Here is a 15,749-nt window from a genome sequence, read left to right as displayed (position 1 = left end):
AAGCTAGTATGTGGTCTGAAGTATGTAGTTGTAACAAAAGCAGCAAATATTCCACCTTCAATCTTCAATCCGATCTGCTGGGATCATTCTCTGCTAGCCGTCCTATGTACAACAAGAGGGAAAGCTCGACTAGGTCTTAAATAGGTGGTAACATCTATATTAAAACTTCCTCTATCTCTATCCGGAAACCGAACACAAGAGCGAACGGTGCAGTGCCGAGAGCCGAACTGCCGGAAGCTCAGAATTATCCTTTGGTGAACATGGCGCCGAGGTCGGTAAACTCATGCCGACCTACGCATCAGCAAAATCTTAAGCAATATTGAGGCCGAAGCTGTGTTGAATCATGGTATAATACCTAGTGGTAAACGGTGTTCGCTGGCATGTGAAAGCCGGGGCGTTAGCCATTGGCGCCATCGAAATTTGTGAAGTCCATGCCAAGTACATCCATGAACGAGTTAATGTCGTCGAAATCCTCACCCATCTGCCCAAAATTTCCAAAAGCATCGTCCTGGAAAATAACTTCGTCTCTAGTGTCGTTATTCTGTGATAGGATATCCATGTTCTCGCACATTTCTGATGGAAAGGCAAATAGGTCGCCCATATGGCGCTGCACAATCTTTGCTGTTGACAAAGTATGGGAGCCTGCCGTGTCGCTTCTCGTACACGAGGACTCATCAACCCGGTCACCCCCAAAGTCTCGTGGCGCGTCTTTAAACTTTTGCAAAATAGCGCGAGCCCCTCCATACTTGGCGCTCATACCCTCAAGAATGGAATGTATAACATCAAGATCTCTGCGGAGTAAGGTCTCTTTCTCTTGCGATTGAGGTTGATGAGATATTAAGACAACACCGACGGCTAATACAAGGAAGGCGTGGTAGTGTATCAGGTGTACAACTCTCTCTCTGCATCGGATCTCGTCATAAAGCCGAGCAGCACAGGATGCAGCAAGGACCGATGCCGGCGAAGTTCTCCACGTCGGCGATGCACTTCTGCTGGCCGTCTGAGTCAGGATGATGGCGACGAAGTAGAAGATGAAAGTCTCGGCACGTTCTTGATTGAATGGCTTTCTGGTGCCGTCGGGGTTGAAAAGTCGTAAGTCTTCGGGCAAGTCAGCCAGCCAGCCGTAGAGTGATGCGACGACAGCTTCGACTTCTGCCGACGTTGGGCCACCTTTCCTGGATTTCAGGGTGGTGATGACCCCGACGATCTGAATGAGTTTCGTCATCCAAGTTGTAGCAATCGCGCCAAAGTTCTGCACTGGAAAGTCTTCCTCTGAGATCGGCGGTACATCAGTGTCTTCAGGCCTGATGAGAAGAGGTCGACCCCAGCAGGCTGTCATGAGAATTTCACTCGTCTGCGTCAAGTCAGTTATTCACGTTTCTTTGAAAGCAATTATCTGGGCCGGCTTTTGAGGAAGAGTAAATGCATGATGCTCACCTGAAGATGCCAGAATATTCGCCGCAAGCAACCAGCACCCTGGCGATTGGAATATGATGACTGTTTCTGAAGACCGAGTTGAAGCGCCATTCGCGAAGCCATGCCCGTCCAGTGCCATGGACCATCTAGCGTGACGAGGTAGGGGGAAGACGCGCTCCAGCATGACATCAGGCACAGAGATTTCAGCACCGTCAACTGGTCAGGCTCGAAGCCAACATGAATCAGCGTTTTGGCTTTCTCGTATTGCGAACCCGCGAGACCGACGCTATCCTCTCCGTGTCGCATTAGGCCGCCTGCTAAGCAAACTGCTTGCTGGAGAAGCACAGATGCATTTGGGCCGGCAACATCACCGGGGTCGACCACAGAGTAGTAAAATACGACGTGCTCAAAGAACGAGTCCTTCAGAGCCTGTAGTAGGACGGGGTGCGGGAGAATGCTAGCCCCGGTGACTCTTAGAATCGCCTCATTTACACCAACGTTTCCAGTGGCAAGATTGTCTAGCACGACATTGGGTGGTGTCTTGACTGGGTCGTGCATGATGGAGCCTTTGTCAATAAAGCTGCTAGGTCTCCAAACAATATCTCGCTGGAGACTGCTGCTGGTCCCTGAAAGTTTGCTGACTGCCTCTCCTGTTGGGCTGTTCCTCGGGCTGGTCATCTGATCTGACACCGGCAACGAAACAGATGGCGTTCTGATGCCGGCCTCGCCCAAACCAGTCCCCCGCGGGCGCCTCTTCCGGACTCCATTACGGAGACTTATTCTCGCTAGTCAGCGTCTCTGTTGCGAGCGCATGCCATGAAGGAGAGAACGTACACGCAGGGAACTTGGGCACGTCGACAATTTCGACACGTCTTATCTTGGCTTACTTGTAAGTCGCATTTTACCTAAGTACTTCGTGTTATCTCAGCTCCATGTCGAAATAGAGATATAGATACTTTTGGCTAGGAAGTAGCTTACTTTGCGTGAGTGACATTCAACACACACAATGTTCGCACGGTCCCTTAACGATCGCCGAGGTTTCTCCATACTCTCATTGCCGACTGCTCAAAGAGCTTCTCCCTATTCGTTGTGGATGAGGTGAACTTCGACTGGATGCAGACGTGACCTGAGTTTTGATTCTTCAATCCAGGTTGAAAGCTCACGGTGCGGGGCGAAAAGCCTTTTCTATGGAGCCTGTGGGCCGCCGGGAAGCTAGCCGAGGCCCCGGAAGCTCCGGGTTTGCGGGGTGCATGGACCAAGAGTCCCATGAAGAGGGAGTCTGGACTGACCAAGCTGATCTGGTACAAGCAACGATGAGGATCTAAGACCATGAGTACGACACATCACATTTCATCGAGACGGCCATGTCATGTGACCATCAGGCTAAATTGACAAGAGAAACCTAGATGGTATTCAACGTCCCTCTGAAAAATCAATTGCGTTCTATCTGCGGTCCAGGCTCGGGTGACTAGAACCCATTTTAAAGGATGCATGCTTGCGCTGGTGACCAGTATTTAGGCATTTGAAGGACAGCTGTTGTCTCGGAAACGACACGCGACGGATAGCCGGATGTGTCGGACCAGGAGTACACCTCCTTGAGCAAAAAGTCGGGTGACTGAGTTTCCCTTTTTTCGGGCTGAAAGGTCATCGGCTTATCTTGATTGATTGAGTTTTGGACTGGCTAGTTTTTCTTTTCCCGGCCCTTGATCGGATTCGATATTGTGCAAGGTGTGGGTGACACGATCCGTTACACCGTGGCTAGGGCAGTGTCTTACAGCGGTCCGCTTCCCGTCAAAAGAATCTAGGGGATGGCCGACGAGCCTCCCAGCCTCGAACCTACTCCCTTCCAAGAGCTTCTGAAGCCAATGTTTGCTCTCCAATCTTCGTCTCATCGTCATTGACTAGTGGTGAGGAAGCTATACGTGAGCCATCGCCCTGCGCCTCCGGCTCAAGGCAGCTCAGGTCATGTTTCATCGCGAGTTCTCAACGGGCTTTTAAGAAAAGGGATAAGGGATGGTGATGGTGATGGTGATGGTGATGGTGATGGTGATGGTGATGGGGACGAAGATAAGGAACAAGGCCAGACCAGAAGTCTTAAAGTACGCAGCTGTTCACGCGCTCAGAAGGTAATAACACGTCTGCTGTTGTATTCAAATCGCTGCTTCTCACTCTCATTTCATTTCCTCTACCTTAAGCTGTCTCTCCCGGTTCTCTAGCTTCTTGGGTGTCTTTGAGAACTGTAAATTCGATTTACCGCTCCACACTCATTCCCTTCAATCAGACTTCCGATGCGGCTAGCTACGATATGGATTTTCACATTGTCGCTTCTCGCGGAGCTGACTTACGCCCAAATTAACTTCCCTGTCTCTGGCGTTATGGGCTACTTGGGATGTTATGTCATCACGAACATGGCACAATTTGAAACAATTCAAAATGACGCCAACGTGGAGCCCGAAAGCTGTCAAACTCAATGTTCAGCCTTGGTACGCAGATTCGCTGCTTTGATGGGAACTACGTGTCTATGCAGCCGGGCAGGCATCAATAACCCAGATGCTTATTATGACCCCGAGGAAATGTGCAGTACTCGCTGCAGTGGGAACAACAATGCTCGCTGTGGTGGGTTTGCAGATGGATTAGACCACTACAGCGTGTATTTTGGCTTCCAGGAGGTTCCACCTGTTCCGACTACTACGGAAACGACTGAATCAAGCACGTCGTCGACAGCGTCATCGAACTCGGAGTCCAGCACTGAAGTTTCGTCTTTCACCTTCTTTTCGAACTCATCCTCAACCACCTCAGCTTCTTCTTCGACGATCGCATCAACGTCAGAGTCCACCACAAACCCATCCTCAATCTCCTCCCCCTCGACTTCCTCTTTAACTTCCCTGTCATCATCCTCCTCGGCCTCTGATTCAACCTCACCCTTGACCTTATCGTCGACCTCGTCTTCAGACTCTTCTTCGATTCCTTTAACAAGCTCAGAGTCCACAACAGACACATCCTCAACTTCCTCTTCAATCTTATCGACTTCATCGTCAACTCCACCCTCATCATCTCCCTCATCTCCCTCATCGTCCACTTCATCATCTACCTCATCCACGTCCACCTTCTCATCAACTGCGTTAAGTTTCTTATCGACTTCAATCCCTTCGTCAGCCTCTTCTGCAAGCTCATCAAGCTCTTTGTTGTCCCTGTCGTCGACCGCAAGTCCGACGTCCTCTTTCACTTCTTCCGAATCTATCACGGCCTCCTCCCTCACAACTACCAGCATCGAAGTGACCAGCAATACACAGTTCTCTTCAACATCAACCGGGGGTCCATTCGCAAACACGACTAGCTCTTCTACATCTTCAATTTTCCTCACAACATCTACGTCTACGGCTGACACCACTACGTCAAGCACTGAGCCAGCAACGTTCAGTGTTCCAACAAATTCGTTTTCTCCTTCAATTTCTTCTTCAAGCCTGAGCTCAACGACTTCCACCCTTTCAACGACACTATTATCAAGCAGCTCAACTTCCACAACTGCTCTTTCCACGATCTTTTCTAACTCCTCGACGTCCTCTATAAGCTCAATTTCGACAGGAACGACGTCTTCGACTTTTTTGTCATCTTCAATCAGTCTTGCCTCATCTGTGAGCTCTCTATCGTCGACAAACTCTCAGTCATCAACGAGTCTCCCCTCAGTGACGTCTGTTTTACCAACGACCTCTCTTTCATCGACAGATATCCCCACGTTGAGTAGCAGCTCGACAACCGAACTGTTCTCTAGTACAGACACACTCGTCACCTTGACTTCTTCTGACTCAACAACGATCCTGACATTCACTTCGAGCGGCACGTCCTCGGATCTTACAAGTCTACTGTCGAGTAGCATAACGGACAGCACCTTTTCTCTCAGTACAACATTCCTCGGTAGTACGACTGTTGCGGCCTCTGAAAGCACAGAGCCCACCAGCAGTTCTTCTATAAGTCCATCGTCAACAAGTGAGACAGTCTCTCTGACTGGTTCATTTGCGAACATGACATTCACATCAACCTCAGCATCGACTTCGAACCCATTGACAAGCAATGTGGATTCCGTCTCAAATCCAACCTCTTCAATCACGCAATCTTCGTCTTTAGACTTGATCACAAGCACGACGTCCGGGTCCCGTTCCATCCAAGCAAGCCAATATACGAGTTCTTTGAGCTCGACTCCAATCTCGGACCTCACTTCACTATCCGTCGCAACGAACTTGCCAAACATACTGTCATCAACAGCCTCGGCATCGACTACGAATGCAGCAACCGTTACAGACAACTTGGCAACGGACGCAACGTTGGCATCACCCACTGCTACGCTTTCTTTTCCATCCGAAAATCCATTGCCAACTATTTCGGTAGACGGTTCCGCCACATATGGCGTTACATCAATACTTGGACCAACCTTGAGCTCCTCCTTTATTACATCGACCCTATCACCATCGCCAACTTCAGTGTCCATTGTTACAGACCAGCTTTTCCGATTGACCGTATTGCTGGTTGCTGCTGAATCGGCTTTGCCACAGTAAAGGAGTTATATATGCCAAGCAGAGTTTTGTTGCTGATTTGTCTTTGAGGGTTGAATTTCGATCACTGGTGTGGGCAGCACTGTTATTAGACGGCCGTCGGCGTTTCGGATATTCCCCAGGGCTAGGCGTAGAGAGGAACACACGAAATGGTCTGCTTAGTTCAGTACAGACCGGGTTCATGTTAGGCGCGGAAATAGACTTGCTTTCGTCCAATGAGACAAATTACCAATTCAGGCCACGGACTCCCGGAAGGCATAGAATTGAGAGGTTCAGTCTCCTCAACTCAATATGGTGAAGTTTGATTGATCGCGGCAAGCTATCATACTAGATTAACAGTATGGGTAGTGTCTAAACTTCAACCATTAGACTTATTTCGACATCTTTGACACAAGGATCAAAAAATGCTGGCGAGGCCTCAAGACTTTTGCGGTGGATATACGTAATTGACATACCACTAATATGTCTCTGTGTGTGTGTCTATTTAGTTCCAAAGCCATCATGAGAGCCTTTCGCTCACAATACTTTGCTTTTCTGTTACCTCCAGAAAAATATTGCTTGGAAGCCAAAGTTCCGGGATCACATCAGCGAAAACTCGTTAGTTACACGCGAATTGCAGCGCGGCTAGTCCAGTTAGATCAAGTGTTATTTATAGATCAATATTTTATGCTATGCGAGTATCTGACAGTTAAACAACGGATTCACGGTGCAAAACAATTCGTGATGGAACAACCAAACGAGTGACTTCGCTGAATTGCGCAACAGTACCTAATACTTGATCTCGTCCCACATCAATTCTCTTCCAAACTCTAACGCATTTCATTGCGACCTGAACGATGTTTAACACCAGCTCAACTGCTAGTGGGCCATGTTCAGGAAAGCGCCACAACGTTGCCCTCCAGAGCCTGGCTCACCGACACACTACTCGCTGCGCTACCCGCCTGTCCCTGACTGCCGCTCGCGGGCTGAGATCCGGTTTGAGGTGAGCTCATCTGAGGGGAGCCTCTCTGGCCAGACTGGGAGGAGTTTCCTGGAGAACCTGTCTGCGGCGAACCCGTCTGAGGGACCCCAGTGGCTGGCATAGCTGCTGGAGGGGCGCCGCCCATGGGAGGACCCATACCGGGAGGCATCGCCAAAGGTGGGTTGGCTAGCGATACAATTCCCATTCCAACTGAGCCCCCAGCTCCGGCAAATGCGGCCATAGCGCTTTGGAGCCCCTCCGCAGGAAGTTTGGAAAGAACAACCTGGCCAAGTGCAGCCGACAACATGTTCTGGTTCATGAAAGATTGGAGAAGCATCGGCGTCATGTTGATCTGGTCGAGCGTCTGGCGCTGGAGCATTGCTGACATGACCATGATCTTCACGCTCTTCGTCAAAGTATCGGCGGCGTTCTGAAGAGCGATGCCGTCAGAGATTCCGATCGGCGAGGTCGGCGCAACATCAGTACGGGCTTGTGCAAGTGCACCTTCGAGTCCCATCATCGCCGGGCCGAGAGCAGAAGCGCTGTTGGGATCGGGTGTCAAAGCCTGAGATCGTGTTAATGAATTGAACCCCTCGATTAGTGTGTAAACAATTCAAAGCCTGTTGTTCGAAGTCAACTTACTCTAATGGCTGTATCCAAGTTCGATGATGCCACTGAAATGGACACGAACGCCCCCTGAATTGTTTGGAGGTCTCTCTTTTGGACATCATTTGCTGGCGCCGCAGCCACAGTGCTGAGCACCAATGAGCCCACGACAAAAAAGGCCCTCATCCTCACGACCTTCGCTGACCAGAGCGAGAGAGATTGAGGGAGAAATGAGTGAAACGAGATCGGAATCAAACAGAAGAGATGGACAGGTACCAGACCGGATTAACAAGTCACTTGGTTCGCGCTTACATTCACCAGGGGGCATCAAGGTCTTTTATGAAAATGCAACGAATGTTCAAGATGTTGGGATGTTTCCCACGCCGGACGACGTCCCAAAGATCTGGGTCTCACCGGCAGCCGGTTGGAGTGGACGTATCTGGTAGAGCTTGCTGTGAGCGCTTCAGATCTTGCGACGCTGCGGCATCCGTCCTCTGCAGGTAGACAATCGCGAAGATCCCGTCATACTAACAAGGTCCACATCAAACCATCTGGTGCTGATCCAGACGCCCGGGTCAGGTTCTGGCCTTGAGGAACTCCCGTTTGAGGGAATAACGGAGCTCCGATCAACGTCGTAGATGGGATGAAACGCCGTCGCGGGTCACAGTTGCCTTGACAGCCTACCAATTCGGGGAACTGGCAGGAGAGTCTGAGGGCTTACTTGGAGACGGAAGTCTGTGCGATTTCTTTATACGGCTTAGAGCAAATAAAGATAGTGATGGCGAATGCGATCAGTAGACTGGCTTCCGTTGCGGGAAGCCTAGGTAAGTCATCGATTGTTAGCATGACCAGCCGGGCGGGCTGCCGAAGTTTATTGAACGTGCCACATCTTGAGGCTGAAGTTGAGATCACTTGATCGGAGAGGAGATTGCTGCCGACTTGCGACGGCCGTCGATGAAAAGCCGGCTTCGAATGGGCAGAGATCTTCTCAGGCAGGATGACCCGCTGTAGCGAGGGATTGGAAACCGGCTCCGAGTGGTAAGGATGAGAGAGGTTCGATTAGCAGTGTCCAACGCTATTTGACTCCCTCAGAACCGAGACCGAGCTACGCAGGCTTGTTTGATGCTACCTCTCCCGCCAGTGGATTTCTGTGAGTCTGAGACGGTAATACTTTAAGTCATGCCCTTCGAAGGAACTTAAGAAACCCGTTGCGCTCTCTCGACTCAGTGCATAATAACGCTCAAAAGCACTCACCCCAGGCTTGATCTTTTACTACAGATGTTTGCTTGCTTGCTTCGGGCAACGGGGTTCACACCCGTCCATTCACGCTCGTCCGTTCATACAATTACAATGGCAAAAGAGGCTGCACAACCTAAGCGGATGCTACGAAAGAGGACGACTCGCTTCTGGTCGTGCCTCAAGAAGTGTAGTATATGACCAACGTCAGCATCGCATATTCAGCTGTTGACAGAAACCACGCAGCATATTTGAACATGCTTCACATGTGAATCAAGCAGCGGTTACAAAAGGCATAAGTAGGAATGGACGTTGTTTGAAACTTATGAGTATCAAGCTTGCTTACCACCTATAGCATTACCTCGCACAAGAGAACGAGCGGTAAGGCATGGGAAAAAGAAAAAAAGGCAGGGAAATATACATGTAGATAACAACCGAGGCCTTCCTCAACCCTGGAGAGACACGCCACCAGAATGTTCAGCATGGCCATAGCCTGCCCAACCATCTTCATCTGTCTCGTTTTCCTCTGCTTCTAAGCAGATGCTCCGGTTTTCTTCTGATAAGGATTGAAAATCGTCCATGTCGGCTGGGTTAACGAGAGTTAAGTCTTCCAATGCGGACGCTAGCCCATCCATGTTTGGCTGACCACTGGCTTCCAGCGACTGATGTGTTGGGTAAGAAGAGTGAGTGTCTGAGTCAAATCTCTTGCCATCGGGTATCTTCTCTCTCAAAGCGCGAAGTGCATCCTCTCTAATCTTGCTGACGACCTTGTCGAGCAGGCTGTCTCTCTCGTTCGCTTCAGCCAAGTCGTTGGCAAAAAGATTCGGGATAGCCCAATTCGAGTAGACATTCTTGTGTCCGGGACGAACTTGGATGTCTGTATTATGCGCAGCGAAGTAGTATTCGCACAGCCGGCAGGTAGGTTTACTACAGCCTATATATTTGACGTCGTCGAAGAACGGGATGTGATCGCGATTTCGGCAATACTCTCGACCGAGATAATGCAATAACAAAATTTCGCAATGAACTATGGGTTTGAAAGACGTCCTTTGACACTGATGCATGATGGACTCATCCAAGCCACAGACCTGAAGAGTTTTGGCCTGTTTGAGAGTCCTATCACGGTCCGCCGAGTTTCCCATCATTTTCCTAATAATATTGTCCGCCGAACGCCTCTTTTGTTGCGTCTTCATACCCATATGGCTTTGGAATGTGTCCATAGGATTATTCATGGGTATACTTGACGGCAGCCATGTTATGTCGAAATTTTCGAATAGGTCCGGGTGGAGACGTCTGCGGCCGGAAATGATAGCCCGAACAGCACCGTGATACGAAGAAAGCCGTCCGATGAAGTGCTGTAGCTCACACCAGCGCTCGGACTCGTTGAAGCGTCCTTCCCGGGCTCTTTCAATGACCGATTCGTACATCAGACTTTTGCGAAAGGTGTCTGCGGCTGAAACCAGATGTTCACCGTTGCGAGCGACTGCATTGCAATAAGGGGCCGGTTTAGCATTACTCTTCCAAACATCAAGGGAAGCCTAGACCAGACTTACGCCCTTCACTGTCATCCAAAGGCACCTCGGTCTTGGTCAAAGCCTGGAGATATTCTAGCTCATCAAGTAGAGGGTCCCCTAGAGAAGCAACTGTTTGATGATCAACCAAGTTGAATAGTTTAACACCAAAGACGCCACTGACTGGGTCAAGGGAAACATACCCGCGTCCAAGGACCTAGCCTTCAATTCTCCGATGCATTCATTCAGTCGCTGGTTAAGTCGCGACTTATACAGAGTAACTCGCTGCTTATGAAATAGGAGTATGTCGCGAAGAAGTTCGCGAAAGACCGGGGACCTATCATCGCCTCCAACGTCGACGCGATTCCGTGAACCCATTTTGTCAAGGAGGATTTGGATGGTCGTGGCTGCAGATTGAGCATCTTCCGAGCTCCGCTGATTGGATGTAAAGATGTATTGCACCTTGTCAGGCTTCTGAATGATGGCAAGGGATGTGATCGTGGACCCGAATGGTCGGTTATCATAGACTTGAGCCACTTTGTTGATAAAGAACTCCAGAATTGTGCGAGAGCTGCCATCGGTTACGCCCATTTCAGCAGCATGCCGATATTGTCCATTCTGCATCCTTCTACAGGCCTCATTAAGACCACATAGCAGGACCAAAGCCTCGTACAACCAAACCAACCTATCTCGCAATTTGACAGCGATCACACCAATGCCATCCACCGCCACGGTTCCTTTCGATTCAGGTCTTAGTCAACTATTTTCGGGTCATGAGGGAGAGTCTCATACGTTCTTGTCTACGGGGAACTGCCGGGTTCCCCGACATCAGTTCCTTGCTTGCCATCGTAGACAGGCCCGGTACCTAGGCTGTATTATGTTTTGGTAATCAATGGAGAATCTACTTCGTAACACGGAATTTTTTTTTCTCAAAGGTTTGGTGAAAGTGAGTCTCAAAATCGTTGAGAACGAAAGCCCGGGCGCTTTCATTTATGGGAGCCAAACCCACCAGAACTCCGCCAACACTCGGTTGCCTAAAGAAAGGCAGAGGAAGTCGGCAGCATTGAGTCCAATACAGCCGAGGACACATCCAATCGCACTTGATTCTTGATGCAACATGCCGGTTTGATGTATCAAAATGCAGAACGAGACCACCAACATTGGATGTGCGGTATCTTCCAACCACTTAGCTTGTCTGCCGGCCACACTTGAGGTCGCCTTGCCTGCCCCCAAGCCGCATCTCACCGAAAACCCCATAACTCCATCGGCATTATGATTGGCTTCAGATGTTTTGGCGAGCAGCTAGTTAACAGCTAAGGTCCGGGGCCGACCGCTCTAATGCACACTTCGACATGATCATTGGCCGATGGAAGCGCGAAGAATGTGCTGAGGTTGGCGTCAGGCTTTAGGTACTATTCGACATGTAAGATTGGATCTCTACGCCTGGCTTCTAAGCCAGTCTCGGCGAGTTTATCCTCACCATCTACGACACCATACTACGCCTTTCTACCAGTACCTCAAGTTAATAGCTTATCTGATGCTATATGGCGTAAGTTGTTCGTCATGTTATCGAATCAACAGCGCTACCTTTCATAGTGAATGGAAATTGGAGAACTAACGTCAGGGCATTTCTCATCATTCGTACTCTATGACTATATCAGTGAGACTTGCGCCCTGCTTTGAAATTGTCCCTTTCAGTCCTTCATATCCTTCCGGGACAAAGCAAGACCCCAGTACCACCCTATGTCATCTTGAGCCGTTCGCCGAGCCTTTTCAATAACATTAATCAGCGCTTTACACAACCTGTCCATTCTGAGTTGTAAATGATCATTTTGGAACTCAGAGTGACCCCTTTAAGCCAGTGCAGGTGTGTAAGAAACGGAGTCGATGGAACTAATGTGCGAGACCGCTGCAAAACTTGGCCTGAATGGCGGGGACAAGATTTTACATTCCTCGAATTCTAAGGACGTCTCACTCGGTCGCGGTAGCTTACAACGCTGTGAGTTTCGTTTCCTGGTCGCTTTATGTCGTCCAAACGGCACATGGAGAGGGGCACATTGCTGATTAGGTTGTAGTCCATACTTTTGGCAGCGTCGGCTTGGATATTGGCGCAATGAACAATTACGACCAAGAAGCCCCTCATGAGTATGAGCTCTTTGAACAAGTCGACCAAGGGGGGTTCCATTTCGAAGACGGGAGCAGTATGAATGCCGAGAATTTACCTTCTCAAGATAGGGGCCATCACTTGGGCATCCCAATGTTCGGTGGATCAACCGATGATTCACACAACCCCATGTCCTTCGTCCCCATTTCCGGAACTGCACCCTCAGGATATTAGACTCCTGAGGGTGGATGGTCGCAGAACGAGAGTCACTGTCCCGACGTGCGACCATCGCAGGTTCCAGAAGAGTGGAAGTTACAAGACGAAGAAGCAATGATATTGGCCGAACGTACAATGGAGGAAACCAAGTATGAATGTAGCAGATGTGGGAAAGGCTTCCCTAGACAACACAAGCTCAAGTAGGTCGTGGGGTTCCCAGTACTGCGTTTGGGATGGAAGTAGAGCTAATAATGATACAGCAAACATATGAAAAGACATACGAAGCCATACAAGTGTCTATTTAGCATGCCGAGAGCCACTCCTGATCGATGCCCAGCCAAGTTTGCGGAGAAGAAAGACCTCCTTCGTCACCGAAACACCAACCATGTAAGAGTCGACGGACCATACAAGTGCCCTGACTGCGGGGAAGAACTAGGAAGGTCAGACTATGTATCGCGTCACCTCAATGAATCTTGCCGCATGAGAAAAGGTGGTAAACAGGCGCCGTGTAGGTAAGGCAAGTCTTGGTGGTGGACTTCATACTTCTGGAGTTACCTTACTTCGCGGTTCCTTGTTTCCGACTTCATTCTTCATTCTCGCTGGACCTGCGCTGCTCTTTCATTCCTTGGTTGACATTCCCCGCAACGGTCTTGGCAATCTTTCCCAAATGAGATTTCAGTACGTCGCTCGATCAGTTGTTCGTGTGCTGGCCCCTACACTCTTTAGAACCCGTAGCATTGATTCAATGGCTCTTACAACCTCCCTCGGGCATACGTCGTGTTCTTCTTGTTGATTCGTGATCTGAACAGTCAACTATCCGACGCAGGAAGGAAGCAAACCCCACCACCTCACTGCCTGCGGCAAGACGCAGTTTGACGAACATGCCCTCGATCTGGGCCTCTGGTAGCTTGTACTAGCAACAACTTTAATCTAGTTAATGTTAGCGCAAAGATAGCCGCGAGCGGAAAAACGCATGGCATGATGCGCATCATTTCGGGCAGTGATCATGATCACTCATTGGACGGAGCCGAGAGCGGAAAGAGTATGTCTCAGGACTGGTAAGTTCATTGGTCGTGCAGGAATGTCAACTTCCATCGTCAGATGAGCGCCGAGAGCCCGAGACGCCAGCCGCAAACAGAGGTGTAGAAGTAAACAGAGGCTGCTTTTGATGCGATGATATGTGGCAAAATGGAAACATGGTCAACAAATCTTCGAAATCGCTCATTCCAATGTTGCGGATCTTAAATATCGGGGTTTGCCCGCGGAAGCCAAGGACTCTGTTGCTCCATCGTCTTAAGGATTCCTTGACCAAAGATCAAAGATGAAGTGGACTGCTTCCCTCATGATTGCGCTTGCCGCGTTGCGGCAGGTTGCTGCTACGAACTCAACATCATGCACCCCGAGGCTAATCAGCTACTGGATCAACGCCAACGCCTCCATCTCAACGGTCGAGTCGGTCGATGCGGGCAACGGCTTCTCCGAGGAGGGCAACGTTGCCTTCCCGGGTAATGTCACGAACTTGCCCAGTCTCTGCGCCGTGAGCTTCATCGCAAAGACATCGGAAGGCAATGAGTACAAGTTTGCCATGTTCCTGCCAGACGAGTGGAACAACAAGATCCTTACTGTTGGGAACGATGGCTTTTCGGGAGGCGTCAACGCTCCGGCCATGGCCGTCGGCGTCAAGTACGGCTTCGTCACACTTGGAACCGATGCCGGTCACAACTCTACCCAGAGCAACCTCACCTGGGCGCTGAACAACAATGGAGCCAAGCTCGACTACGGACACAGGGCGTTGCACAACTCTCTCGCACTGGCTCAGAGAGTTGTTGAGAAGTACTACGGTCTGACTCCTACTGCGTCTTACTTCTCCGGCACGTCAGACGGCGGTCGACAGGGTCTCAAGGCTGCTGAGATGTACCCTCGTGACTACTCGGCGCTCTTGATCGGTGCCCCGGCTTGGTGGCAGAGCCATTTGCAAAGCTGGAGGATCGCGATTGGTATCACCAACCTGCCCACCGATAACGCGAAGCATATCCCAGCTGAGAAGTTCACCGTGATTGGCGATGCCGTTAGAAAGCAGTGCGACGCAGCGGACGGAGTCGAGGACAGCATCGTCAGCGACCCCGCCAACTGCACTATCAACTATGACCTCTTCACCTGCGGTAAAGATGGTGTGGACGCGACAGCTTGTCTGTCCGCTGAGCAAGTCACCGTCGCTCAGGCGCTGTACGCTGACTACAAGGTCAACGACGAAACTGTCTTCCCTGGCGTCAGCCCCTCCTCCGAGTACGGATGGGGTTCGCTGCTGGGTGTCGGTAACGGTTCTGAGCCGAACGAGGTGGCCGTCGGCTACATGAAGTATTTCCTCTTCAATGACGCGGAGTGGGCGTGGTCAAGCTACAACGAGACTGTCCCCGCGTACGCCAACGAAACGAACCCCGGTGAACTAGACGTCAACACCTTCAACCTAACCAAGTTCTCCAGCCTCGGCGGCAAGATCATCATGTACCACGGCCTATCCGATGCTGATGTTCCGGCTAAGGCATCGCAGGTCTACTACGACAAGGTTGTTGCGCAGTCCGGCGGCGACGTCGAGGCCGTTCGCGCTTGGTTCCGTCTCTTCTTCCTCCCAGGACTGGAGCACAAGACCACAACCGTCGACGCGCCTTGGTACATCGCTGGACCGGGACAGGCGGAACAGCTGCTCGGCGGTGGCAACTACTCGGTGCCAGGCTATTCCGACGCGACACACGATGCGCTCCTTGCGCTCGAGCAGTGGGTTGACGGCGGTGCCGCGCCGGACTCGCTCATCGCAACAACGTGGAAGAACGCGACTGATCCGACTACTGAGGTCCTAAGACAGAGGCCGATTTGCCCGTACCCGTCAACCCAAAAGTTCACCAGCGGTGGTGATCAATCGAAGGCTGAGAGTTTCACGTGCTCAACTTAGAGTAACAGTGAGTTGATGGCATTGAGTCGAAAAGAATGGTCAAAAAGACAACGGCAGGCGATCGTGGCCAGCCGGAAGCGGCGTCAGGAGCTAGAGTACTGCATAATAGCAATAATGTTTAATGTGATACAAAATGGAGGAAAGACTCCAATTAATGCATTTAGTTGTTAACTGAATAAGACCCCGTATCCGCGCCACG

The 15,749-nt window shown here is 50.4% G+C and overlaps 7 protein-coding genes across 7 annotated transcripts; 3 read left to right on the top strand and 4 right to left on the bottom strand.

Annotated features, from left to right (window-relative positions):
- Positions 1-397: 397 nt before the first annotated feature.
- On the bottom strand, positions 398-1,974 carry CPAR01_00814 (uncharacterized protein; the record flags this gene model as incomplete). The annotated part of the gene is made up of 2 exons (XM_060485104.1): positions 398-1,354; positions 1,438-1,974. The coding sequence occupies 2 exons, from the start codon at positions 1,972-1,974 to the stop codon at positions 398-400; spliced, it is 1,494 nt and encodes a 497-aa protein (XP_060355961.1).
- A 2,083-nt stretch (positions 1,975-4,057) lies between these two features.
- On the bottom strand, positions 4,058-5,902 carry CPAR01_00813 (uncharacterized protein; the record flags this gene model as incomplete). Its single annotated transcript, XM_060485103.1, has 2 exons — positions 4,058-5,049; positions 5,119-5,902. The coding sequence occupies 2 exons, from the start codon at positions 5,900-5,902 to the stop codon at positions 4,058-4,060; spliced, it is 1,776 nt and encodes a 591-aa protein (XP_060355960.1).
- A 936-nt stretch (positions 5,903-6,838) lies between these two features.
- On the bottom strand, positions 6,839-7,719 carry CPAR01_00812 (uncharacterized protein; the record flags this gene model as incomplete). The annotated part of the gene is made up of 2 exons (XM_060485102.1): positions 6,839-7,492; positions 7,570-7,719. 2 exons carry the CDS (start codon positions 7,717-7,719, stop codon positions 6,839-6,841), a joined length of 804 nt encoding a protein of 267 aa, XP_060355959.1.
- Positions 7,720-9,215: 1,496 nt separating this feature from the next.
- Positions 9,216-10,871, bottom strand: CPAR01_00811 (uncharacterized protein; the record flags this gene model as incomplete). The annotated part of the gene is made up of 4 exons (XM_060485101.1): positions 9,216-9,646; positions 9,965-10,252; positions 10,323-10,412; positions 10,484-10,871. The coding sequence occupies 4 exons, from the start codon at positions 10,869-10,871 to the stop codon at positions 9,216-9,218; spliced, it is 1,197 nt and encodes a 398-aa protein (XP_060355958.1).
- A 1,522-nt stretch (positions 10,872-12,393) lies between these two features.
- Positions 12,394-12,618, top strand: CPAR01_00810 (uncharacterized protein; the record flags this gene model as incomplete). The annotated part of the gene is made up of 1 exon (XM_060485100.1): positions 12,394-12,618. The coding sequence occupies one exon, from the start codon at positions 12,394-12,396 to the stop codon at positions 12,616-12,618; it is 225 nt and encodes a 74-aa protein (XP_060355957.1).
- Positions 12,619-12,714: 96 nt separating this feature from the next.
- CPAR01_00809 (uncharacterized protein) lies at positions 12,715-13,116 on the top strand (the record flags this gene model as incomplete). Its single annotated transcript, XM_060485099.1, has 2 exons — positions 12,715-12,800; positions 12,861-13,116. 2 exons carry the CDS (start codon positions 12,715-12,717, stop codon positions 13,114-13,116), a joined length of 342 nt encoding a protein of 113 aa, XP_060355956.1.
- An 805-nt stretch (positions 13,117-13,921) lies between these two features.
- On the top strand, positions 13,922-15,550 carry CPAR01_00808 (feruloyl esterase B; the record flags this gene model as incomplete). The annotated part of the gene is made up of 1 exon (XM_060485098.1): positions 13,922-15,550. The coding sequence occupies one exon, from the start codon at positions 13,922-13,924 to the stop codon at positions 15,548-15,550; it is 1,629 nt and encodes a 542-aa protein (XP_060355955.1).
- Positions 15,551-15,749: the final 199 nt, after the last annotated feature.

This window comes from Colletotrichum paranaense (genome assembly GCF_030867605.1).
Source record: "Colletotrichum paranaense strain IMI 384185 chromosome Unknown Scaffold_1.1, whole genome shotgun sequence".
Classification (NCBI taxonomy): Eukaryota; Fungi; Ascomycota; class Sordariomycetes; order Glomerellales; family Glomerellaceae; genus Colletotrichum; species Colletotrichum paranaense.
This window is presented reverse-complemented; position numbering and strand designations above follow the sequence as displayed.